This window comes from Saimiri boliviensis, chromosome 20 (genome assembly GCF_048565385.1).
Source record: "Saimiri boliviensis isolate mSaiBol1 chromosome 20, mSaiBol1.pri, whole genome shotgun sequence".
Classification (NCBI taxonomy): domain Eukaryota; kingdom Metazoa; phylum Chordata; class Mammalia; order Primates; family Cebidae; genus Saimiri; species Saimiri boliviensis.
The window spans coordinates 7,146,523-7,172,326 of record NC_133468.1 but is presented as its reverse complement, the minus strand read 5'-3'; the positions used below and the strand labels follow the sequence as shown (position 1 = coordinate 7,172,326).

Here is a 25,804-nt window from a genome sequence, read left to right as displayed (position 1 = left end):
GACTCAAGAGTGACTGGTTCAAGTTCATACAGCTGATAAGACCTTGATGTTGAAAAATGTTGACATCAGTATGGGTCTTTAGCTCTGTGTGGCTCCAAACCTTACACTCCTTCCTCCTGCCTCCAGCTCTGAACATATTTGGCAGGAGGCTTTCCAAGTATAGGATGTCTAACAGCTACACTGAGCCTCGCTCTGTCCCCCTTTTTACTCACAGAGGTGGGCTCTTGACCTAGATTATGCAGGCAGTGACTTCAACTGACAAGGATTCTACCTTAGCAAAGAATTTAGGTGTTTTTGTTTTTCTTTTAGTAGAGACAGCGTTTTACCATGTTGGCCAGTCTTGTCTGGAACTCCTGGCCTCAAGTGGTCCACCTGCCTCGGCCTCCCAAAGTGCCGGGATTACAGGCGTGAGCGACTGCACCTGGCTGCTTTTGTTTAAATCATTACAATAACCTTATGAGGTTGATGCTAATATCAACCACATTTTATAGGTGATTTTTTTTATACTTGATTTTTTTTAATTCTTTTTTTTTTTTTTTTAAACGAGGTTTCACCATGTTGGTCAGGCTGGTCTTGAACTCCCGACCTCAGGTGATCCGCCCACCTTGGCCTCCAAAGTGCTTGGATTACAGGCGTGAGCCACCACGCACAGCCTTATTACTTGATTTAATCCTGACATTAATTCTGTTGAGCAACTTTGATTACCCCATTTTACAGATGAGGATATTAAAACCAGAAAGATGAAGTGATTTTCCCAGGATTTCACACTAAAGAGTGGCAGAGCCAGAACCCACATTGAAACCTGGGTCTAGTTCTGTGTTAGATCCAGATAATAGTTCCAGAGGGTCCCTGACAAGTGTCTCATGGCAAGTATGGATCTATTATAAGATTACCCACGGTGTCCAAATGCCACCAGGGGCAAATACGTAATCTACCAAGCAGATCAAATAAGCTTTAGAGTGGTTTTATACTCCAGGCTTGCATTTCTCTCATATTTACCCAAGAAGGCCAGAACTAAAACCTACACATCATTCAGGCAAATCCTTCTTGCCCCCAGAGCATTGAAAGTCCCCTCCAGGTTACTGAAATCCTCCTCTGTTTCACCCCGTCACTTTCTCTCCCTAATTAGGGTCTTGTGTCCCACTCAGTAGACCTGCTTTCTGAGCCCCATGCTGATCTCCCAGTTTCTTCAGCCCTTATATGCAGGAGAAGTGTTCAACTCTTACTAAATTCATATATAGTCGGTAAGTTTTTGTTGAACTTTTACCGAACATGTGCCAATGTGCCAGGCACTGTGGTATATATGTAGCAAAAGACAGGTATTGTCTATGTTCCTTTTTTTTTTTTTTTTTGGCATGGGTCGCTTACTTTAATAACAATACATATACCATGTTATCATGATGGAATGTAAATTCAGTTTAGACAAGAGAATTTCACAGTGTAATAGCATTCTGTACTACATAAAAGTTTGGGTATACTGTCTGGCCAAACCAGCTTGCTCGTAAGTCATTAACCAAATCCATTATAGTCATTTGTTCAGTTTAATGTTTACAATTCTTATGGAAAAAATAAGCAATGCACACATTTAAAAAGTGTTCATTTACCTTTGCTATGAGTGCTAAAAATACATATTTCTATTTCAAGATGACAGTTAAAATTTATTCTAATATAACAGCAGCAAATATATAATTCACAGTTACATAAGAACTAAACTAGAATCCATAAATTATTCTCATGTTTACAACTGAGATTCTTTAATAAATACTACTATTATGCAGCTCTTCTGTAAGCTTTCTACATTTGGTTTAAACACATGCACATATACATATTGTTAGTTGTGGGAAGCTTTACAAGTTATATTCCGTGAACTTTTTGGACAGAGTTCTAAAAGGGCCAGCCTGTCCACAAAACATTAACTGGAGCAAATAGGACTCTTATATAAAACATCCAAAACATCTGAGATTCTGCAGCAAACTGGGAGTACTTCAGGGTTGGCCTGTCATTTTCTTTAGAACTAAGATCAGCTGAACAATTTAAGAAGGTGGACATTTCAACGTCATCAAGTGCATTTAGGTGACATGTTTCTGTCAAGTTAACTTGACTTCCTTGAATGACCTAGTTAGTAAACTAGCCACTAGTAATGCGGTCACACCAGGCAAATCAAGCCTGCATGAAAGGAAGCCAATATTCAAAATGCCATTTTACCATCTAAACCCATACAAGTTAGTGTATTTTCAACAACATGTAACTTCAATAAAGAGATGTCTAACTAAAGTAAGCTCCTCCAACGAGACCAAGACAGCATCTCTTCTTTTTTTTTTTTTTTTTTTTTTTTTTTTTTTTTTTTTTTTTGAGACGGAGTTTCGCTCTTGTTACCCAGGCTGGAGTGCAATGGCACGATCTCGGCTCACCGCAACCTCCGCCTCGTGGGTTCAAGCAATTCTCCTGCCTCGGCCTCCTGAGTAGCTGGGATTACAGGCACGCGCCACCACGCCCAGCTAGTTTTTTGTATTTTTAGTAGAGACGGGGTTTCACTATGCTGACCAGGATGGTCTCGATCTCTCGACCTCGTGATCCACCCGCCTCGGCCTCCCAAAGTGCTGGGATTACAGGCTTGAGCCACCGCGCCCGGCCTAGCATGTCTTCTAAGGCTTAAGTTTTGCCCAGTATTCCCGATACATGGAATAGCCCAGACCAGTAGTCGTTGCTCCTACAACAAAGCCCTGGGCTGCCACACGCATGTGGATCAGATGAACAGACATTTTAGTATTTCTCCTGCTCTTCAATTTGTATAACCCGTATGCAACGATTGCTGCAAAACCTGCCATTCCAATGGGGACGAATGGTGCCTCTTTAACTCTCCGAGTAAGTTTGGATCCCTGATCTTCATCATATGAAGAAAGGGAAACATCTGGGTCTGCTGACATAGTGGCTGCATGAAGAATCTCCCTGAGAATTTTCTATGCGGTTCCCGAGCAAGGAAGCCTCTCCCACGCCAACCCGTGTCTCTGTTTATGTTCTTTTGGAGCTTATAGTCTAGCACAGAACACAGGCAGTGAGCAGATAGTTAAAACTGTGACAGGCTGTAGAAAGAGACAAATGCAAGACTGTGGGCACATAAAATGAGGGGAGATGACTTAGATGGGGGAGCAGGGATCAAGAAAGGCCCTCCAGAGGGCAAGTGGGCTAGTGTGGATACACAGTGATGCAGAGGAGATGAGCAGGCATCCACTTGTGACTTTGTGGGTCATGTTAGGGAGATGGGCTTTTACCCCAAGAGCACTGGGAAGCTGTTGCCGGTTTGAGCATTATGGGCAGATCATCCTGGTTCCACTGTAAAGAGGTTTGGAGCCTGGGCAACATGGCAAAACTCCATCTCTACAAAAAAATAGAAAAATTATCCAGGTGTGGTGGTACATGCCTATGGTTCCAGCTACTCCGGAAGCTGAGGTGGGGGCACTGCTTGAGCCTGTGAGGTTAAGGCTGCAGTGAGCAATGTTCACGCCACTGCACTCTGACCTGGCAACAGAGCTAGACCCTGTGTCCAAAAAAAAAAAAAAAAAAAAAAAAAGAAAGTTTGGAAAGGCTCGGAATAGGGTGAAAGGGTAGTGGAGGAAGATCAGCTATGAGGCTATAGGAGTAGTTCATAGAAGAAAAGTTTGGACTAATGTGTCAGTGGAGAGGATGGACAGACATAAAGGGATTCAGCAGGTATGCAGGAAGTAGAATTGTCAGGACTTGGCCATCAAAGGTGGAAGATGAAAGAAAGGAAGAAGTCAGGGATGATGCCCAGATTTAATCTTAAGCAAATAGGTTTTATTCGCTAGAGGTATAAGGTTCCTGTGAAACATCAAGAGATGTTAAAGAGGCAGTTGTCTATACAGGTCTAGAGCTCAAAGGAGAGATCTGGATTAGAGGAATTTATGTTTTTATCATATTAGGTGGATCCATATGAAATTATCATTTTTATAGGTTAGAAACTTTGACTTGGCCGGGGGCCATGTGATCCCAGCACTTTGGGAGGCCAAGGCAGGCAGATCAAGAGGTCAGGAGTTCGTGACCAGCCTGACCAACATGGCAAAACCCCATCTTTACTAAAAATACAAAACTTAGCCAGGCATGGTGGTACAAGCCTATAATCCCAGCTACTCAGGAGGCAAGAGAATTGCTTGAACCTGGGAGGTGGAGTTTGCAGTGACCCAAGATCGCACCACTGCACTCCAGCCTGGGTGACAGAGCAAGACTCCATCTTGAAAAGAAGAAAAAAAAACTGTTGACTATTGATAATTTTATTTGTTTTAACCTAATAGATGGTAATTAAGTCATATAAATGAATGAGATACCTTGGATAGTTTAGAGAGAAAAGAACAGAGGGTCTAAGATTGAACCCTGTAGACATTCTGCCACATGCTGCAACATGGATGGACTTTGAGGACATTGTGCTTAGTGAAATAAGCCAGTTACAGAAGGACAAATATTGTATGACTTCACATAAATGAAGTACCTAGAGTAGTCAAACTCAGAAACAGAAAGTAGAATGGTGCTTGACAGGGGCAGTGGGAAATGGGGAGTTGTTGTTTAATGGGTACAGAGTTTCAGTTGTGCAAAATGAAAAAGCTCTAGAGATTGCTTATACAACAGTGTGAATATACGTAACACTAATGACCTATACATTTTAAAAATAGCTTAAGTAATAAATTGTTTGTGGCCAGGCACGGTGGCTCAAGCCTGTAATCCCAGCACTTTGGGAGGCCGAGGCGGGTGGATCACGAGGTCAAGAGATCGAGACCAACGTGGTCAACATGGTGAAACCCCATCTCTACTAAAAATACAAAAAATTAGCTGGGCATGGTGGTGCGTGCCTGTAATCCCAGCTACTCGAGAGGCTGAGGCAGGAGAATTGCTTGAACCCAGGAGGCGGAGGTTGCGGTGAGCCGAGATCGTGCCATTGCACTCCAGCCTGGGTAACAAGAGTGAAACTCTGTCTCAAAAAAAAAAAAAAAAAAGAATTTACTGAATTCTGATTACGGTAATTTCCCCTTAAATATTTTAAAGGGATACCTGAAGATACAAAGGAAATAAACATAACTGGGAACATTGGTAACTTGAGGGTTTGTTGGTGTTCTCAATAGTTGCAGCTGCCGTGGAAGGCTGTTTAAAAGATACCCTAGGCTGGGCACAGTGGCTCATGCCTGTAATCCCCAGCACTTTGGGAGGCTGACGTGGGTGGATCACGATGTCAGGAGTTCAATACCAGACTGGCCAACATGGTGAAACCCCATGTCTACTAAAAATACAAAAAATTAGCCGGGCATGGTGGTGCACACCTGTAATCCCAGCTGCTGAGGAGGCTGAGGCAGGAGAATCGCTTGAACCTGGGAGACAGAGGTTGCAATGAGCTGAGACTGTGCCACTGCACACCAGCCTGGGCAACAGAGTGAGACTTCAACTCGAAAAACAAAAAAAATACCCTACACTGATCCCTCTTTGCCAGCATAACTATGGAGCCCATAAGAGGGAAACCGTGATAGTAAGACAAGCTCACGTTTTCAAGCTCTTACTGTATGCCAGGTTTTTTGAGATAGAATCTTGCTTTGTCACCCAGGCTGTAGTACAGTGGTGCGATCTCAGCTCACTGCAGCCTTTGCCTCCTGGATTTAAGCAGTCCTCTGCCTCAGCCTCCAGAATGGCTGGATTACAGGCACCCACCACCACGCCCAGCTAATTTTTGTATTTTTAGTAGAGACAGGGTTTCACCATTTTGGCCAGCCTTGTCTTGAACTCCTGACCTTGTGATCCACCCGCCTCGGCCTCCCAAAGTGCCGGGATTACAGGCATGAGCGACTGCACCTGGCTGCTTTTGTTTAAATCATTACAATAACCTTATGAGGTTGATGCTAATATCAATCACATTTTATAGGTGAGGAACCTGAGTCTCAAAGAAGCCCCACTTTTACAAATGAGGAAGCCAGACCTCAGAGACATTAAGAATCTTGCCTGTGGTTCCACAGTTAAGAAATGGTAGGACTGAGATTTGAACCTAGGTGATCTCATTCAAAAGCTGTGAGACTTCAGGGTGGCAAATGGTTCAAAAAGTGTCAGAGCCAGAAGGACCCTTGAAATCACGTGTGCAGCTCCTCGTCTTGCGCAGCTGGCTTCTGGCATATTAGGAGGACAGCGTTTGTAATCCGCCAAGCTGAAGTTGGCCACTTACTAGCTCTGTGTTCTTGGACATCTGACTGTCTTTTATTTTCCTCATCTATAAAATGATTTTCACAGGATCATTATGAGGCACAAACAAAATTATATGAAGTATATGATTTTTTTTTAACTATCTCCAGTAATGGGTATAAGCAAGAAGCACATGATTTATCAGGCATCTGGTAAATAGCAGCTGTGTTTATAATAAGTACTATGATTATAAGTTGTGGGGCCAGGCACAATGGCTCACACCTGTAATCCCAGCACTTTGTGAGGAGACCAAGGTGGGCAGATCACCTGAGATCAGTTCAAGACCAGCCTGGCCAACATAATGAAACCCCATCTGTACTAAAAATACAAAAATTAAGCAGGCATGGTGGCACGCACCTGTAGTCCCAGCTACTCGGGAGGCTGAGACAGGAGAATTGCTTAAACCTGGGAGGTGGAGGTTGTGATGAGCCAGGATCGCACCATTGCACTCCAGCCTGGGCAACAAGAACAAAACTCCCATCTCAAAAAAATAAAAAAGTTACAGTGTCATTGGTTTGAGGTTAAGAAAAACTTAGGATAGAGGCCGGGCGTGGTGGCTCACACCTGTAATCCTAGCACTTTGGGAGGCCAAGGTGGGTGGATGACCCAAGGTCAGGAGTTCAAAACCAGTCTGGCCATCATGGTGAAACCCCATCTTTAAAAATAATAATAAAAATAAAAAATAAAAACTTAGGATAAGAAAGGAAGGGATCAGGCTGGGCGCGGTGGCTCAAGCCTGTAATCCCAGCACTTTGGGAGGCCGAGGTGGGTGGATCACGAGGTCAAGAGATTGAGACCATCCTGGTCAACATGGTGAAACCCTGTCTCTACTAAAAATACAAAAATTAGCTGGGCATGGTGGCGCGTGCCTGTAATCCCAGCTACTCAGGAGGCTGAGGCAGAAGAATTGCCTGAACCCAGGAGGCGGAGGTTGCTGTGAGCCGAGATCGCGCCATTGCACTCCAGCCTGGGTAACAAGAGTGAAAACTCCATCTCAAAAAAAAAAAAAAAAAAAAAAGAAGGAATCTGGCCAAGGTCACATGAAAGCAGAAGCAGGAGTTTAGTTACCTATCCTGGCTCTTCACTGACTAATAGACTATGTGGGAAAAGCCACTTTGTCATTGGAATAGAGTGAGAGAGGGTTCTGTGAATTCCAAGGTAGAAAGACAGACTGATTTTCATAACCAGTGTTCTCATTAATTACTGTTATTGCAAGCCCTAGGAGAGTGGCACCTTCCCAGAGATCGCTCAGTGAAGGGCATCCTTAATGAGGCCACTTAGCGCAGTCAAGGTAGAAAAGACAGTTACACCAAATGTCACCTCTTTGTTCTGTCATTCTTTTATCACTCAGCAGACAGCTAGTCTGGGCCAGGCTCTATGCTGGGACTGGGAACACGGGAATTAGGATGTTCCCAACCCCAGGAAGCACATAGGCACACAGTCTGTGCCTCCTGAGCCCTGTGACCTCTGAGTTCTCGTCAGGGCCAGCAACCTCACCTCGCCTCACCTGTCAGTCCTCAGAAGGACATTTGTGCAGTCTGAAAAGCAGCCGTCTTCAGGTTCCTTCGTAGTGGATAACTAAGATCTTGATTTTGATGTGTTTCAGCTGGAAAGGGCTACCCCTGCAAAACGTGTAAGATAGTGCTGAACTCCATAGAACAGTACCAAGCTCACGTCAGTGGCTTCAAACACCAGAACCAGTAAGTAACCATTTTTTGAAATTCTAGGATCTATGGCAGGAGCTCAGGACTTCTGCGTCAGAACAAAGCCAGGTAGTTCTCAGCTGAAACGGAATCCTGGCAGCCTTTTCTCAGTGAACAGAAGATAAGTCATCTAACAGGAACAAGTGTCTCCTCTATACGTATTTCTCCGCCAGTTTCTGCTCAGCCTTTGGACCTGCTGGGCTCAAGGTTTTAATAGAGAAGCATACATGATTTATTTGGTAGAACCCTAAGAACACCTGGCTTTCCTGGTCTGTAGCACTCTGACTGAAGAAGTGGTTTTCCACTAGCCTACCCTTTGCTGGCAAGAGTTCCCGCTATAGGTGATTATCAGATATGATCAGGCCCTCTCATTCATTAATCACGTATTTGCTGAGCATCTTCTGAATGGTGGCCTAGACAGACCCAGACTCTGCTCTCATGACCTTACAACCTGATGGGAAGCTAAGCAAGTAAACAACCAGTAATTGCAGCTTGTGATAACGGTTTTGAAGGAACCAGGTAAACAGGGAGTTACCTGTTCATGGTAATCTTGAAAATGACTAACAGTCATTGTGCCCCTCTTCTATTGCAGGCCATATGTCAAGCAGATTTTCTCAGGTAATCCTTCCAACCCTGAGAGGAAGAGATAATTATCCCATTTTATAGATAGAAACAATCAGCATTCTAAGTGGTGATGTGAAGTAGGTTATGGCACCATTAATATGAAGAGGCTAGGACCTGGCCTGGAGGGTCTACATGGTTCTGTCCCTTCCTCCCTGAAGGGAAATGTGTGTTATGAGCAGTGTCCCACAACATCACCTTGATTTTTGTTTTTGTTTTTGTTTTTTTGTAGGGAAGGGGTTTCATCATATTGGCCAGGCTGGTCTCAAACTCCTGACCTCAAGTGATACGCCCGCCTCGGCCTCCCAAAGTGCTGGGATTACAGGTGTGAGCCACTGCAGCTGGCCCCAGCATAACTTTCTAAGATGGGTAGCAGAATCCCCATGTGACAGACAAGGAAACTGAGTTTCAGGCGGGCAGGTCTGCTGAAATAATTGCTTTGACTTTGGTCGTTCGTTTTGCTTTGCTCATTGAGCTGAATGATTTTAAAAGTGATGGAAACGCAGGGTGTTGGTCTAAGAAGATGTCCGTAGTTCTCTCTACTCTGCCTGGAGTCTCTTTCTCACATTGCAGATCATCCTCTTTATCTGTGGATGTTTTTTTTTACTTTGGGGGACTCTTTAAGGATAGCCTTGAGACAAGCCCCAGCAGCTCAGCTGGAGCGCACGCACTGTTTCAGCATGCACACTTCCCTTGCAGTTCGGTTGATGGCAGGTACAATAGACAACCTGGAGCCAACCAGAGCCCTGCCCTGGGGCTACCCAGGCCTGAAAGCGCTAGTGTTCTTCACTGTGCTCTTGCTAAACTTTCCAGCTATGTGACCTTGGGCAAGTCAGTAAGCCTGTAATTCTCCCAGCATGGGCAATGTAGTGACACCCTGTCAGCAAAAAATACAAGTTAGCCAGGTGTGGCAGCACACGCCTGTAGTCCCGACTACTTGAAAGGGTGAAGTGGGAGAAGAGCTTGAGCCCAGGAGTTTGAGGCAACAGTGAGCTACGATGGCACCACTGTACTCCAGCCTGGGAGACGGAGTGAGATCCTGTCTCAAAATTTTTAAAAGTCTCTAATTCTTCTGTAAGGATAAAGCTATGATTTGTTGAACACCTGAGTCAGTCTCATTAAATTCTCAATAAGAGGTCTGAAATTAGGATACCCCCTCCCAACCCCACCTTTTACAACCAAAGAAACCCTAATTATCAGATAGGTTAATTGACTTGCCCAAGGTCACTTCGTTACTTGGAGTTAGACCTAGGATTCAAGCCTGTTTTACTCTGAAGCCCATTCATTTTATTCTGCCACTACCAAATGGAATGAGTTTGTATAGGGCCCTGTAGGCAGTGGTTTGATATAGTGAAAAGGCATGGGCTACAGTCCTAAATCTACCACTTAAAAACTTACTTTGGGCCGGGTGTGGTGGCTTAATGCCTGTAATCCCAGGTACTCAGGAGACTGAGGCAGGAGAATCACTTGAACCCGGGAGGCAGAGGTTGTGGTGAGCTAAGATCATGCCATTGCACTCCAGCCTGGGCAACAAGACTGAATCCATTAAAAAAAAAAAAAAAAAAAAAGAACAAAACATACTTTGGGCCAGCCACTTCAACTTTCTGAACTTTAGTTTCCTTGTATATAAGATGAGGGTGTTGTTTCTCACCTTGCAGAATTGCCATGAGGATGGAATGATTGAAGCTAAGCATCTGGCATTCTGCCAGCCCACAGTGGATGTCAGTGAAGGAAAGCTGCCTTGCCTATTACTCCAAGGCCCTAGACGGGCACTGCTATCATTGCAGTAAGCCGGTACAGCTGCCACACACTGACCCTCTTCCTTTGTTCCTTCTCAAATACAGGTCACCAAAAACAGTGGCATCATCCCTGGGCCAGATTCCAATGCAAAGGCAACCCATTCAGAAAGACTCAACCACCTTGGAAGACTAGAGGTGTTTCTGCCCAGCGTCCCATGTTGGGCCAGCCATGAGCCAGCTTCCTGTGACTGCTCAGCCCTTGGCTCCCTCTTACTCCTTGTTCTCACCAGGAAAGTACACAGGCCTGAGGCAGGATTGGGCCACAAACAACCTCTGATTGGTCCAGGCTGATTCACTCCTGCTGCTCCCCTTTGGCAGGGGTCCTGTAGGTCATGATAGGGGAGGCAGGGGTATTGAGAAACTTGTGGTCTCACGGGGTGGCAGTCTGGAGGACGGCTTTCCCCCTTCCCCAACCCCTCTCAGCCATAGGTGCTAGCCACAGCCTAGCCACCTGTCTTTCCTCTGAAGGTCAGTTTTGGGCCAGTTCCTGCAACTAAAGAACAGAGATTTCCCTGGGCCCTAGACATTGCCAGTGAAACCTGGAACTTTCATACCAAACCTGGGCCAGGGCAGGAAACAGAGGAAATCGCTGCTACATGGGAGCTTGGAGCTAATACAACACTCCGCCTTCCCCCACGAAGTGCAGGCTTTCCTGAGCCTCAGACAAGATACGGCCAGGTGTGCAGGTTTCTGCCGACTGTGAAGTCTCCTCCTGGAGCAATGACACAGTCTTGGTGGAGCCTTGCTACCCCTCCTGCCCTGCTGCACAGTTCCTGAATGGTGCTAAGGATCTACAGCACCTGGCGACAAGCTGGGGCTGGGGGAGGCCTCTGTGTCCACTGGGGTCGTGGGACACTCCAGTGAGAATGGGACCTTTCCCCTCCTCCATCAGAGGTTCTCTGACCCAACGCCACATGGGAAAGGGACCCACGTGCATGTCTCCCGGAGGGTTCTGCCCCTAAAGGCAAACTGCCTCATGCCAGCCAACTATGAGGTTCGTTGCTACCCTTGGCCCTATTAACCCTCTCTTTCCCCTTGTGCAGCAGACCGCCTCGCCCAGGTTGCTGTGGTGCTAGCCTTCCCCATCATCCACCAGGCGATTTCTGGGTCCTAGAGAAAGAAAGGGAGAGCTGATGCAGGTTTCTACAGTGAGGAACAGATGCTCTCCAGGCCCCACACCCAGATTGATCTGTCTTTGCTGTGTTTTATGGCCTGGGACTGACTCCGCAGAGATAGATTTTTCCTTGTAGCTTTGAAGCAAGCATTGCGAGTGTCACCATCAGAGGCTTCTCTTCATTGTGTCCAAGAAGCCCCTAGCTGCTCTCGTGGCCTCCTTCCCCCACTCCCTATCCCTTCACCTGTGAAATGCCTTTGCTTTACATATTGTGTGTGAATGTTTGTGTGTGTGGATGTGTGTGCTTAATGCTCTGTCTCTTGGTCACTGAAGCATCCAAATAAAGAATTATTCCCATGAGCCAGACTGCAACTTAACAAATCTAGGGTTTTGAGCTATATTACTATTGCATCTAGTATGTCTGTCTTGACCCCTAACCCCCACCCCACTCAGACCCCCGGGTCCTCAGTAGGCATTTTAGGAGTTGGGACAGAGTCAAGCACCCTGTGAAAGTCTCCAAGATGCCCTGAACTCAATACAGCCTCATCTCATCCACCTTTTCCTGCTTCCCCTGTCACACAGGGCCTCATGAAGGTCTTTAAAAGGTTTAAGCTGGGGATCTGCTTTGTGTTTGAGAGAATTATTCTGACTGTTGTGTAAGAGAATACAGTGGGGTCAGGAAAGGAGACAGGGAGGCCAGTGTGGAAACTGTGTCCAGTGTGGCTTTCCAGGCTCATCACTCAGGGCAGAGACCCAGCCTTACTTATCTCTACTTTCTGATGTCCATAGTGGTGTATCATAAAGTTTTACTGAGTGAATGAATGAATGAGTTGTATGAAGAGAGATGTTTTTTTTTCCCGCTCAGCTCTTATGCAGTGATAGGTTTGTTCCACGGGACTTATCATAGGCCTGGTGATTCTTGAAAGAGCATTTTCCACGACCAAAAAATGAGCTGAGAAGGAATGTTATGGCCAGGTGTGGTAGCATGCACCTGTAGTCCCAACTGCTCAGGAGGCTAAGGCAGAAAGACCATTCAAGCCCAAGAGTTCCAGCCTGTAGTATGCTAGGATCGTGCCTGTGAATAACCACTGCACTCCAGCCAGGGCAACATAACAAGATTCTATCTCAAAAAAAAAAAAGAAAAAAAAAGTGGCCAGGCATGGTGGCTCACGCCTGTAATCCAAGCATTTTGGAGGCCAAGGCAGGTGGATCACCTGAGGTTAGGAGTTCAAGACCAGCCTGACCAACATGGTGAAACCCCATCTTAAAAAATTAAAAAAAAAAAAAGTATAGCTGGGCACAGTGGCTCACACCTGTAATCCCAGCACTTTGGGAGGCCGAGGTGGGTGGATCATGAGGTCAGTAGTTGGAGACCAGCCTGACCGACATGGTGAAACCCCGTCTCTACTAAACATACAAAAATTAGCTGGGCATGGTGGCATACACCAGCTACTCAGGAGGCTGAAGGAGGGCAATCACTTTAACCTGGGAGGCGGAGGTTACAGTGAGCCAAGATCACACCACTGAACTGCAGCCTGGGCGACAAAGGGAGACTCTGTCTCAAAAAAAAAAGGTATACAAATAAATTTTAAAAGAAGATAGCTGGGTGTGGTGGTGCATTCCTGTAGTCCTAGCTACCTGGAAGGGTGAGGCAGGAGGATTGCTTGAACTTAGGAGTTCAAGGCTGCAGTGAGCTATGATTATGCCAGTGTACTCTAATCTGGGCAACAGAGCAAGACTCCGTCTCTAAAAATAATAATTTTTTAAATTTAAAAAATATGGCCTCAGGAGCTCTTTGTCCCATCCTTCACAGCCAAGTTTGAGGAAGGGGCCCAGGCAGCCTCAGCTCCCATTCAGCACCACTCAGCCCCTGCTTCTGGTCAGTTGTGAAAGTCTCTACCCAGCTCCAGGGGAGGTTCGCAGCATTCAGCTTCCCAAGATCAGACTGCCTCAGCAATTTCCCCCCGACTTCTTCTAAGCCACCCAATATGCCAGATTCAGCCCCATCTACTAAGCAAGGGAATGAAGGATGGTGGGTGAGTGGGCTATCATACTGTAAGCCTCTGGCCTGCAAGGCCACTTGGTAGTCCCTACCAGCTGTGTGGCCAGCCTTGTTGGTAAGGGGTTCTAGAGATGAAAATTTTCTTTTTTTTTTTTTTTTTTTTTTTTTTTGAGACAGAGTTTCGCTCTTGTTACCCAGGCTGGAGTGCAATGGCGCGATCTTGGCTCACCGCAATCTCCGCCTCCTGGGTTCAAGCAATTCTCCTGCCTCAGCCTCCCGAGTAGCTGGGATTACAGGCACGTGCCACCATGCCCAGCTCATTTTTGTATTTTTAGTAGAGACAGGGTTTCACCATGTTGACCAGGATGGTCTCGATCTCTCGACCTTGTGATCCACCCGCCTCGGCCTCCCAAAGTGCTGGGATTACAGGCTTGAGCCACCGCGCCCGGCCCGAAAATTTTCTTGCCCTTGGGGGTACACACATGGTTAAAGATCATTATGACAATGATAAGAATGCCCAGGATGCACGAGCTGATTCAGCCAAGGGTGTAAAAAAGCTGGAGAGATTGGGAAACTAACATTTGATCTGTATAACAGCCTTTGAGCTGAGAGCTGCTATTCCATATAGAGGAGGCCAGGTGCGGTAGCTCACACCTGTAATCCCAGGATTGGGAGGCCGAGGCAGGTGGATCGCAAGAGGCTAGGAGTTCAAGACCATCCTGGTCAACATGGTGAAATCCCATCTCTACAAATAAATAAAAATCATAGAAGGAACAAGGCTAAAAGAGGTGTCATAATTTGCCCAAGGTCCCGCCTCTAAGAAGCAACAATGGAGAGGAGAATCTGGTTCTCTAGACTGGCTCTGGAACCCTTTACAAGTGAGGACAAGAGTCCCTCCCACGTGGCCCCTGCAGCCTGCCTCACCAGCCTCCTGCTAGTGCCGTGGTCTCACAGCGTGAGCAGCCACAAAGCAGATGGATCAAGGCTCAGCGTTCATACTCCAAGTCCCTCCGTTTTTCTCATAATTTTGTCTCATTCCCAGTATATTAGACTCTCATTATTAAACTGCTAGAAACCCAAATCCAAGCAGTTAGCTTAAAAAGTGAATGTATTGATTCACGTAATGAAAAATTAAAGTACAGTGATAGCTGGACGCAGACTCAGAGATGGGTTCATCAGGAAGAATTTTCTGTCCCTCCGCTTTCCTCCGTGTGCCCTCAGGCAGGCTCTCTAATAGGTGGCAAGGTGGCCACTGGCAGCCCCAGGCTTCTATCCTGGTATGTTAGTAACAACAGTGGAAAGAACACCTTTTTCCATTAGTTCCAACAAAATTACTGGGATTGCCTTAGCTGGTTTAGTCCTGTTCTCATCCCTGAAGTAATCATTGTGGCTAGGGAAATGGCACTCTGATTTGGGGCCTGGGTCATGTGCCTACAGCCGGGTCAGCTCCACCCAAAACACAGAAAGGGAGTAGGGGCCAGGTGCAGTGGTTCATGCCTGTAATCCGAGCACTTTGGGAGGCTGAGGCGGGCAGATCACGAGGTCAGGAGTTTGAGACCAGCCTGACCAACATGGTGAAAGCCCATCTCTACTAAAAATACAAAAAAATTAGCTGGTTGTGGTAGCATGTGCCTGATATCCCAGCTACTCAGGAGGCTGAGGCAGGAGAATCACCTGAACCCGGAGGCAAAGGTTGCAATGAGCTGAGATCGCGCCACTGCACTTTAGCCTGGGCAACAGAGTGAGACTGTGTCTCAAAAAAAAAAAAGAAGGAGTGATGCAACTCCAGAAGAAAGCTGGAGGGCTTTCTGGATTAAGGGGGAATGGAGGCATGGGGAGGGGGGAACAAAAACAATTGTCTACCATACCCAGAAATTGTTTCAACTATTTCTTTTTTTTTTTTTTCCTAACTTTTTGAGATACACCATTCAGTAATGTGCACCACTTTTAGACTTCAATATGATGAATCCTCAATTTGTATACATTGGGGCGGTTACCCTCCAGATCAAGATACAGAACGTTGCCAGGTCCCCAGAACGTTCCCTCATTTCCCCTCCTAGTCAGTATCCCCTAGAAGTAACCACTATTTTGACCTCTGCAGATTAGTTTGCTCTTGAGTTTTATAGAAAGGGAATTACACATACATTCTGCACAATACTGTGTTTGTGGAATTCGTCCATGTTACTGTATGTCTCAGAAGTTCAATTTTTTCTTTTTTTTTTTTTTTTTTTTTTTTTTTTTGAGACAGAGTTTCGCTCTTGTTACCCAGGCTGGAGTGCAATGGCGCAATCTCGGCTCACCGCAACCTCCGCCTCCTGGGTTCAGGCAATTCTCCTGCCTCAGCCTCCTGAGTAGCTGGGATTACAGGCACGCACCACCATGCCTAGCTATTTTTTTTGTATTTTTAGTAGAGACGGGGTTTCACCATGTTGACCAAGATGGTCTCGATCTCTTGACCTTGTGATCCACCCGCCTCGGCCTCCCAAAGTGCTGGGATTACAGGCTTGAGCCACCGCGCCCAGCCAGAAGTTCAGTTTTTTCAACCAGGTGCAGTGGCTCACGCCTGTAATCTCAGCACTTTGGGAGGCCAAGGCGGGTGGATCACTTGAGGTCAGGAGTTCAAGACCAGCCTGGCCAACATGGTGAAACCCTGTCTCTACTAAAAATACAAAAAATTAGCCTGTCGTGGTGGCAGGTGCCTGTAATCCCAGTTAGGAGGCTGAGGCAGGAGAATCGCTTGGACCTGGGAGGTGAAGGTTACAAGTGAGCTGAGATTACATCACTGCACTCCAGCCTGGGTGATGTGAGACTCCGTCTCAAAAAGAAAAAAAAAAAAAAAAAAAAAAATCCGTTTTTTCATGCTGTGTAGTGGTCCTTTATTTGAATACAGCACAATTTGGCCATCCTTCTTTTTTGTTTTGTTGTTTTTGTGTTTGAGGCGTTTTCGCCCTGTCACCCAGGCTGGAGTGCAGTGGTGCTATCAAGGCTCGCTGCAGCCTTGACCTCCTTGTGTCAAGTGATCCTACCGCCTCAGCCTCCCAAGTAGCTGGGACCACAGGCATATGCCACCATGCCAGCTAATTTTTTATAGAAATGGGGTCTCTGTTGCCCAGGCCGGTCTTGGGGGCTCAAGGGATCCACCCACTTCAGCCTCCCAAAGTGCTGGGATTACAAGCGTGAGCCACTGCACCTGGCCCAGTGGGTTGTTTCTAGTTTGAGGGTATTATAAATAAAAGTGCTGTGAAGAATTTTGTGCATGTTGCTTGGTACACATACTCAGGCATGGAATCATAGAGTAGGCATAGGTTTAGCTTGCCTGGACACTGCCAAACAGTTTTCCAAAGTGGTTCTACTGACTCCATCCTCACCAGCTGTGTGGGGGGGCTCCAGCAGCTCCACATCTTGGTCAGCACTTGGTGGTGTCAGTTTTCTTTAATACTGGCCATTCTGGTGGCACCCAGGAATTTGAAATCCATAGTTCCTGACTTGAAATCAGGGCCCCTCTTACTCTTAGCATCCTCAAGACAGGTTTGAATTTTGTAGCCTATGGTCTCAGAAGTCAGTGCCCAGAACCCGTAATACAGCAGGCAAGCATGAGAGGGAGCCCCTGCTCGTGGCTCCAGTGCCTTGGACGGGTCTCAGGGAGGCATCAGCTCTGGAGAGGCAGTCTAGTGTAGTGGCAAAAACTCAGGTTCTGGGAAGCAAGCAGCCACGTTTCAGATCCCAGTTCTGCCTTCGCAGAGCTGCCTCAGGGTGGGATATTAGTACCTACCTCATAGGGTTCTTGTGGAAATTAATAGATAGATATGAAACAAATTGTGCCTTACACATGATAAATGCTATATAAATTATAGCTGCTGCTCTTTGTATGTTGGCCTGAAGTAAGCCCTGAGTCCCCCTGGAGCAGGGATAAGGCCACAGGCAGATGGCATCTGGCATAGCCCCATGTAATAAGATTCAGTGATTTACGAAATGCCAGAATCCTAATTGGATCTGACCGAGGAGGGGGAAAAAGCATAGTGGCTAGAAGTGATTCTTTCCTAGGGTCCAGCGAAAAGACCTTCCACTGCTGGAGAGCCCCTGCTTATCCCAGGCCCAAGGCTCTTTGGCCAATGACATCCCTCAGGTGTCACTACCTGAGGGGAAGAAATTGAATCACGCATGAAATGGAATCAAGAGGAAGGGGAATCATGCTCTTAGCCCAGAGTTAGATCCAGAGCAACTGTTTGACTGTGACAGCCCACCAGTGCAGACACAGATCTATACATGTACTCATACAGCAGCCAATGAGGGGTGGCATGAGGGACACTGGCCTGGAACTCAGGGTCCCCAAGTGTTGATCTGAGCACTGCCACCAGTTATGTGTGGCCTGAGGCCTTGATACTGTCTTGCAAAGCGAAAGCTGGAAGAAACCGCAATTCCCAGCTCAAATCCTAAAGAAGTAGCAATAAGCAGGTTCCTCCCTAAGCCCTAAGCCAGGTGTGGTGGCACGAGCCTGTAATCCCAGCTGCTATCCTGGGATCCTACTCCAGGAGGCTGAAGCAGGAGGATCACTTGAGCCCTAGAGTTCAAGTCCATCTTGGGTAACATAGTGGAACTTCAAAAAAAAAAAAAAAGAAGAAGAAGAAAGCTCTTTCCTCACAGCAGTCCCTTACAGATGAGCTGTCCCCGCCCCAAAACCAGACTCTGATGAGCTGTCACTAGTGTAAAACACAACAGGAAGAACACTCCTGACCATCCACCTAATCTCACCTCTCTTCCCTGTGCAAAGCCCACATTACAGAGACGGGGCAGACCCATCCCTGGCCTGGCTCTCTCAAGCTTACTGTTCATATATGCGGCTTCATCTATCTAGGGATGTCAAAACTTAGAAGAAACTTTGACGTTCTGTAAATGATCAATTCTACAGTGCAATGACCCCAATAGACACTAGGTGGAGTCCACTCCTTTTTTGCTGGCAAGGTAGACCAGCCCTGAGACCTTAATGTTTTGATTTAATGGGAAGAGAACGGGGATTTCATGAGCCCTTGTATTGGCTATTTCAGTTAACCCTCAGGACAATGGAAAAGACTTGATTTCACAGGAGAAAGTCAGGGACAGAGTTTTCCAGAGCTTACACACAACCAAGAAGTATCCTTGGAGAGAGATTTGGTCTTAGCATATCTGCTCATTCCTGAGGCCGATTTGCCCTTCCCTCAGGACATTTGCCTCAGGAGGCCCTCTCTGAGGGCTGGAACTGAGTCACCTGCCTAGGAGCACACCTGATATCAGGCCTGCTCCACACCCCTTTGACTTTTCTCCTTTGGGTGACAAACCTGCTCCATTCTCAGACCCTGTGGTTCAGAGGGACAAACCCTGCTCCCTGATTCCAGGAGTGAGCCTGCGACCCCACTGAGTAGTCAGTCATAGTCTTCAGCTGTTAGTGTCCAGCACATAAGGACAGCCTGTTTCCGAACTAAGTCAACGCAGAGGAGGCGGGGCACAGTGGCTCACACCTGTAACCCCAGCACTTTGGGAGGCCAAGGGGGCAGATCACTTGAAGCCAGGAATTCAAGACCAGCCTGGCCAACATGGTGAAACCCGCTTTCTACTAAAAATATAAAAATTAGGCCTGGTGGTGCATGTCTATAATCCCAGCTACTCAGGAGGCTGAGGCAGGAGAATCGCTTGAAGCTGGGAGGTGGAGATTGCAGCGAGCCGAGATGGTGCTACTGTACTCCAGATGAGGAGAGACTCATTTCTTTTTTTTTTTTGAGACGGAGTTTCGCTCTTGTTACCCAGGCTGGAGTGCAATGGCGCAATCTCGGCTCACCGCAACCTCCGCCTCCCGGGTTCAGGCGATTCTCCTGCCTCAGCCTCCTGAGTAGCTGGGATTACAGGCACCCGCCACCATGCCCAGCTAATTTTTTGTATTTTTTTTTAGTAGAGACGGGGTTTCACCATGTTGACCAGGATGGTCTCGATCTCTTGACCTCGTGATCCACCCGCCTCGGCCTCCCAAAGTGCTGGGATTACAGGCTTGAGCCACCGTGCCCGGCCGAGACTCATTTCTGATGAGAGCCTGGATCTAACTCACCTGAAACTAATATCCCCCAGGCCTTTTTTTTTTTTTTGGAGGCGGAGTCTGGCTCTGTCGCCCAGGCTGGAGTGCAGTGGTGTGCATGTTAGCATAGCCCTTAACATGCTGTGTTATGATGATCTAGTTCCCTGTCTCTTCTTTTAGACTAGAAGCTGTTTGAGGGCAGGAATTGGGTCTTATGATATTGTGTCCCTGGTGCCTAGCATAGGACTGTGGTTATGTTTTAATAACTACTTGGTGATTGAATACGTTAATTAACAAATGAATAAAAATGGTTATGGTCTGATAGGGACCATTGCTGGGATTTCACAGAAAGACATTTGTTTTGTTTGTTTTTTGAAACAGAGTCTCACTCTGTTGCAGAGGCTGGAGTGCAGTCGTGCAAACACAGCTCATTACAACCTCAACTTCCCTGGCTCGAGCAGTCCTCCCACCTCAGCCTCCTGAGTAGCTGGGACTCCAGGTGCGGACCACCATACCCAGCTAATTACTTTCTTAAACATAGGGTCCAACTGTGTTGCCCAGGCTGGTCTTTGAACCCCAGAGCTTAAATGATCCTCCCACCTCAGCCTCCCAGAATGCCGAGATTGCAGACGTGAGCCACCGCACCTGGCCCGAATGACTTACTGAGAGAGATGATTCTCTAGTGGTCATGAAGGTCAAAGGAGCCAGGTTACTGGGGTGGGAGGAGGTTAGTGAAAGGAACTAGAAGTAAGTGAGTTGTGGAGCACAGTTGATTGTTTCAACAGTGGCCTCCCATGAATAATCTTTGCCTCCCTGTGCCTGTATCCTTTTGCAATGTGACTTCATCATTGCTCCCATCAAGATGGGGGGGCCTGCCAAACGCAATGGCTCACACCTGTAATCCCAGCACTTTGGGAGGCTAAGGCAGGTGGATCACGAGGTCAGGAGTTCAAGACCAGCCTGGCCAAGATGGTGAAACTCTGTCTCTACTAAAAATACAAAAATTAGCTAGGCCTCGTGGCAGGCACCTGTAATCCCAGATAATCAGGAGGCTGAGGCAGGGAATTGCTTGAACCCAGGAGATGGAGTTTGCAGTGAGCTGAGATCGTGCTACTACACTCCAGCCTGGGCCACAGAGTAAGACTCTGTCTCAAAAAAAAAAAAAAAAAAAAGGCCGGGCGCAGTGGCTCAAGCCTGTAATCCCAGCACTTTGGGAGGCCGAGGCGGGTGGATCACGAGGTCAAGAGATCGAGACCATCCTGGTCAACATGGTGAAACCCCGTCTCTACTAAAAATACAAAAAATTAGCTGGGCATGGTGGCTCACACCTGTAGTCCCAGCTACTTGTGAGTCTGAGGCAGGAGAATCACTTGAACCCAGGAGACGGAGGTTGCAGTGAGCCAAGATTGTGCCACTGCACTCCAGCCTGGGCAACAGAGTAAGACTCTGTTCAAATAAATAATTGAAAAAATATAACAGCTGAGTAGTGACTTGGTTAGATCTATAGTTTAAAGAAGTCATTTTGGGTCCAGGCACGGTGGCTCATGCCTATAATCTCAGCAATTTGGGAGGCAGAGGCGGATGGATCACCTGAGTTCAAGAGTTCAAGACCAGTCTGGCCAGCATAGTGAAACCCTGCCTCTACTAAAAACACAAAAAATTAGCCAGCATGGTGGCACACACCTGTAATCCTAGCTACTCGGGAGGCTGAGGCAGGAAAATTTCCACAACTTGGGAGGCAGAGGTTGCAGTGGGCTGAGATCATGCCACTGTACTCCAGCCCGGGCAACAGAGTAAGACTCAAAAAAAAAAAAAATTTTGTTTCGGGACCTGGTCACCGATTCTTTTTAAAAGCCCCTGATTTTATTTTATTTATTTATTTATTTATTTATTTATTTATTGAGATGGAGTTTTGCTCTTGTTACCCAGGCTGGAGTGCAATGGCGCACCGCAACCTCCGCCTCCTGGGTTCAGGTAATTCTCCTACCTCAGCCTCCTGAGTAGCTGGGATTACAGGCACACGCCACCATGCCCAGCTAATTTTTTGTATTTTTAGTAGAGACAGGGTTTCACCATGTTGACCAGGATGGTCTTGATCTCTCGACCTCGTGATCCACCTGCCTCGGCCTCCCAAAGTGCTGGGATTACAGGCTTGAGCCACCGCGCCCGGCCAAAAGCCCCTGATTTTATTAGGGGAGGCAAGGTGTTCAGCAGAATGAATATACTACCTGGCTTCCTTTGCAGCTAGGGGTGGCGGTGGATCACAGTCTGGCCAAGGAGACGATATCGAGAGTTGCTGGGTGGAAACTCAACTCTCTGGAACTTCTTCCTTCCTCCTGCCTCAAGCACAAAATGATGGCAGCAGCTGAAGCCACGGTCTTGCAACCATAAGAGAAAAACCTAGAGAACAGAGAGTCCTCAACCCTGACTTCAGACCCACCGACACCCACCTCTAGACGTGGGGCTAGGTGAGAGATGGTACACTGTTTCATTTCAGCCCCGGTCATTTAGGTTTTCTGTTATTCGCACCCCAACAAAACCCTACATGGTCCAGGAGGGCACGGGGCAAAGTGGAGAAGAGCACGAGTTTGTTTCCTGCTTCCCTGGAGACCGCAAACTCTCTCACCCTTCCAGCCCAGCCTCTGCCACTTCCAGCTGTCAGCCCTCCTCCAAACAAATGTGCATGCCAGCACCCAGTGGGTGGGAGGCTCGTAGGCCCAAGTCTAGAGAGAGCTGAGTCCAGCAAACCCCGAAAGCCCCTGTCCTAGCAAGCCAGGCCACAGGTTTCTAGTATCTGGGATCAGTGGATAAGGGGACCGGGGGTGCTACTGAGACTCTGGGAAGCCCCAGGACTAGCCCAGGTTAGTCAGATCCGAGGGAGGTTAGCCAGGACTATAGCCAGGACTAACCTCGCTCAGATCCCTCCTCCCTCGTTCCCCTCCATCCATCGTGGTCTGGAGGCCTCCCCAGAGCTCTCCCAGGCTGTCATCAGCTCTAAACTCTCGGCCTCCACAAAAATGCCCTGGGCAACCTGCAGCTCACAGGCTTGCTGTTTTCAGAGTATAAATTGGATGGCTTCTTGGACTTTTGGCTAAGATCAAGTGCAGAGTATAAATTGGAGACAGATGTGTCCAGAATTGAGGACGGGTGGGAAATAAGAAGTGAGGGCTGAAGAGGGGTTATTCTCACAGTCTGTCCCTCTCAGTCACAAGAGTGTGTTGTCTGTGCTTTCGGGTGGGTCCCAGGCCCGTAACTGCAAATATTCAGATTGGCTATTGTTCACTGAGCATGGGTTATGAGCCAGGCATTGCCATTGTTCTTGACATGAATCATCACACTGAGTCCTCATGGAAGAAAGATTGTTCCCATTTCACAGAAAATGAAACTGAGGCTTGAGGTTAAGTGATTTGTCCATGACCACAAAGACAGTTTTCGGGACTCAAATCCAGATCTGTCAAGGTGGCTCACGACTGTAATCCCAGAACTTGGGGAGGCTGAGGTCGGCAGATCTCTTGTGGCCAGGAGTTCAAGACCACTCTGGCCAACACGGCAAAACCCCTGTCTCTACTAAAAATACAAAAATCAGCTGGGCATAGTGACGCACACCTGTAGTCCCATCTACTTGGGTGGCTGAGCCAGGAGAATCGCTTGAATCCAGGAAGTGGAGGTTGCAGTGAGCCTAGATTGTGCCACTGCATTCCAGCCTGAGCAACAGAGCGAGACTCTGTCTCTAAAAAAATCCAGATCTGTCTGACTCTGACACTCAAACTTTAATCACTCTCTTGCTATCAATGTCACCTCCATTTTGACCAGCCAAGCTAGACCTCCCTGGAGCCTGTGGAGAAGCCAAGGTAGAAAAGGGCTGGAAAAGAATGGTAATGTGGGCCGGGCGCAGTAGCTCACGCCTGTAATCCCAGCACTTTGGGAGGCCAAGCTGGGTGAATCACGAGGTCAGGAGTTCAAGACCAGCCTGGTCAATATAGTGAAACCCCGTCTCTACTAAAAATACAAAAAATTAGCCGGGTGTGGTAGCAGGCGCCTACCTAGTTACTCAGGAGGCTGAAGCAGGAGAATTGCTTGAACCTGAGAGGCGGAGGTTGCAGAGCTGAGATCGTGCCACTGTACTCTGGCCTGGGTGACAGAGCGAGACTCTGTCTCAAAAAAAAAAAAAGAATGGTAAAGGGGGCTGGGTACAGCGGCTCACACCTGTAATCCCAACACTTTGGAGGCTGAGACAAGCAGATTGCTTGAGTCCAGGAGTTCAAGACCAGCCTGGGCAACATACTGAGACCCCGTCTCAATTTTCTTTTTTTTTTTTTTTTTTTTTTTTTTTTTTTTTTTTTTTGAGACGGAGTTTCGCCCTTGTTACCCAGGCTGGATTGCAATGGCGCGATCTCGGCTCACCGCAACCTCCGCCTCCTGGGTTCAGGCAATTCTCCTGCCTCAGCCTCCTGCATAGCTGGGATTACAGGCACGCGCCACCATGCCCAGCTAATTTTTTGCACTTTTAGTAGAGACGGGGTTTCACCATGTTGACCAGGCTGGTCTCGATCTCTCGACCTCGTGATCCACCCGCCTCGGCCTCCCAAAGTGCTGGGATTACAGGCTTGAGCCACCGTGCCCGGCTTTTTTTTTTTTTTAGACAGAGTTTCGCTCTTGTTACCCAGGCTGGAGTGCAATGGCGCGATCTCGGCTCACCGCAACCTCCGCCTCCTGGGTTCAGGCAATTCTCCTGCCTCAGCCTCCTGAGTAGCTGGGATTACAGGCACGCGCCACCACGCCCAGCTAATTTTTAGTATTTTTAGTAGAGACGGGGTTTCACCATGTTGACCAGGATGGTCTCGATCTCTTGACCTCGTGATCCACCCGCCTCGGCCTCCCAAAGTGCTGGGATTACAGGCGTGAGCCACCGCGCTCGGCCTCAATTTTTTTTAAAAATGGTAATGAGCAATTGTCAGTTCTGAGCAGCCGGGTATGGTATGACCCTGTGTACTTTTTCTATATTTTAAAATGTTCTCAAAATAAAAACTGTTTAAAAAAGAAGAAGACGACGAAGAAGACGAGGAGGAAAGGGAAGAGGAAGGAAGAAGAAAAGGAGTGGGGGTCAAGAAAAAAAGGAAGGAGAACAAATGGAGAAAGAAGCCGGGCGCAGTGGCTCATGCCTGTAATCCCAGCACTTTGGGAGGCTGAGGTAGGTAGATCACCTGAGGTCAAGAGACCAGCCTGGCTAACTTGGTAAAACCCCGTCTCTACTAAAAATACAAAAAGTATCAAGGTATGGTGGTGCGCACCTCTAATCCCAGCTACTCAGGAGGCTGAGGCAGGAGAATTGCTTGAACTCGGGAGGTGGAGGTTGCAGTGAGCCAAGATCGTGCCACTGCACTCCAGCCTGGGCAACAAGAGTGCAACTCCATCACAAAAAAATAAATATAAAATAAACCAGATGTGGTGGTGCATGGCTGTAATCCCAGCTACTCAGGAGGCTGAGGCAGGAGAATTGCTTGAACCCGGGAGGTAGAGGTTGCGGTGAGCCAAGATTGTGCCATGGCACTCTAGCCTGGGCAACAGGATGAGACTCTATCTCAACAACAAAAAAAATTAAATTAAAGAAAGAAAGAAAGAATGAACAAGACTGGGCTGGGTGTGGTGGCTCTCCCCTGTGATCCCAGCACTTTGGGAGGCCGAGGTGGGTGGATCACCTCAGATCAGGAGTTCTAGACCAGCCTGGCCAAGATGGTGAAACCCCGTCTCTACTAAAAAAATACAAAGATCATCTGGGCATCGTGGCACATGCCTGTCTTCCCAGCTACTTGAGAGGCTGAGGCAGGGGAATAGCTTGAACCCAGGAGGTGGAGGTTGCGGGGAACCAAGATCACGCTACTGCACTCCAGCCTGGGCGACAGAGCAAGACTCGGTCTTGGGGAAAAAAAAAACAAGAACAAGACTGGGTCCAGAGTTAGGGCCAGGCCCAGGCTGGAGTGGGGCCTGAGCAGGGGCTGGGCTGGCTTTAGCAGCAGCCCTTCTGCACAAGAGCCCCAGTGTTCCCTGGGCCCGGCTGCCATCCAAGAGCAACATCATTGGCACCAGGCAACGTCTGCCATCTCCACCCCCCAACGACTCTGCCCCCAGGCAGGTGGGAGGGTGGGACCTGGCCTCAGGAGACCCTCTTGGCCCAGCCTGGCATTCTAGAGGCACAAAATCTGCAAACCCCTACCTGGGGCCTGGTACTTCATGGGTGTCCCCTCAAGGCTGCTGGCCAAGAGAGTAAGGAGCACAGTGCCCAGTCCCAAA

The 25,804-nt window shown here is 47.7% G+C and overlaps 1 protein-coding gene and 1 pseudogene across 5 annotated transcripts in view; one reads left to right on the top strand and one right to left on the bottom strand.

Moving 5' to 3' along the window:
• Positions 1 to 22,331, top strand: part of ZNF346 (zinc finger protein 346) — a 65,119-nt gene extending 42,788 nt beyond the window's left edge. For 3 of the 5 annotated variants that reach the window (XM_039460630.2, XM_003936107.2, XM_010346619.2), the window contains 2 exons: positions 7,838 to 7,931; positions 10,400 to 10,580. In XM_039460630.2, coding sequence (XP_039316564.1) covers positions 7,838 to 7,931; positions 10,400 to 10,487 — 182 coding nt within the window. In that variant the 3' untranslated portion in view covers positions 10,488 to 10,580. Of the gene's footprint in view, positions 1 to 7,837; positions 7,932 to 10,399; positions 11,850 to 21,761 lie in introns of those variants that run through there. The other 2 variants (XM_074390535.1, XM_039460631.2) reach the window with 2 other exon arrangements.
• On the bottom strand, positions 2,646 to 2,990 carry LOC101028424 (HIG1 domain family member 1A, mitochondrial pseudogene; annotated as a pseudogene).
• Positions 22,332 to 25,804: the final 3,473 nt, after the last annotated feature.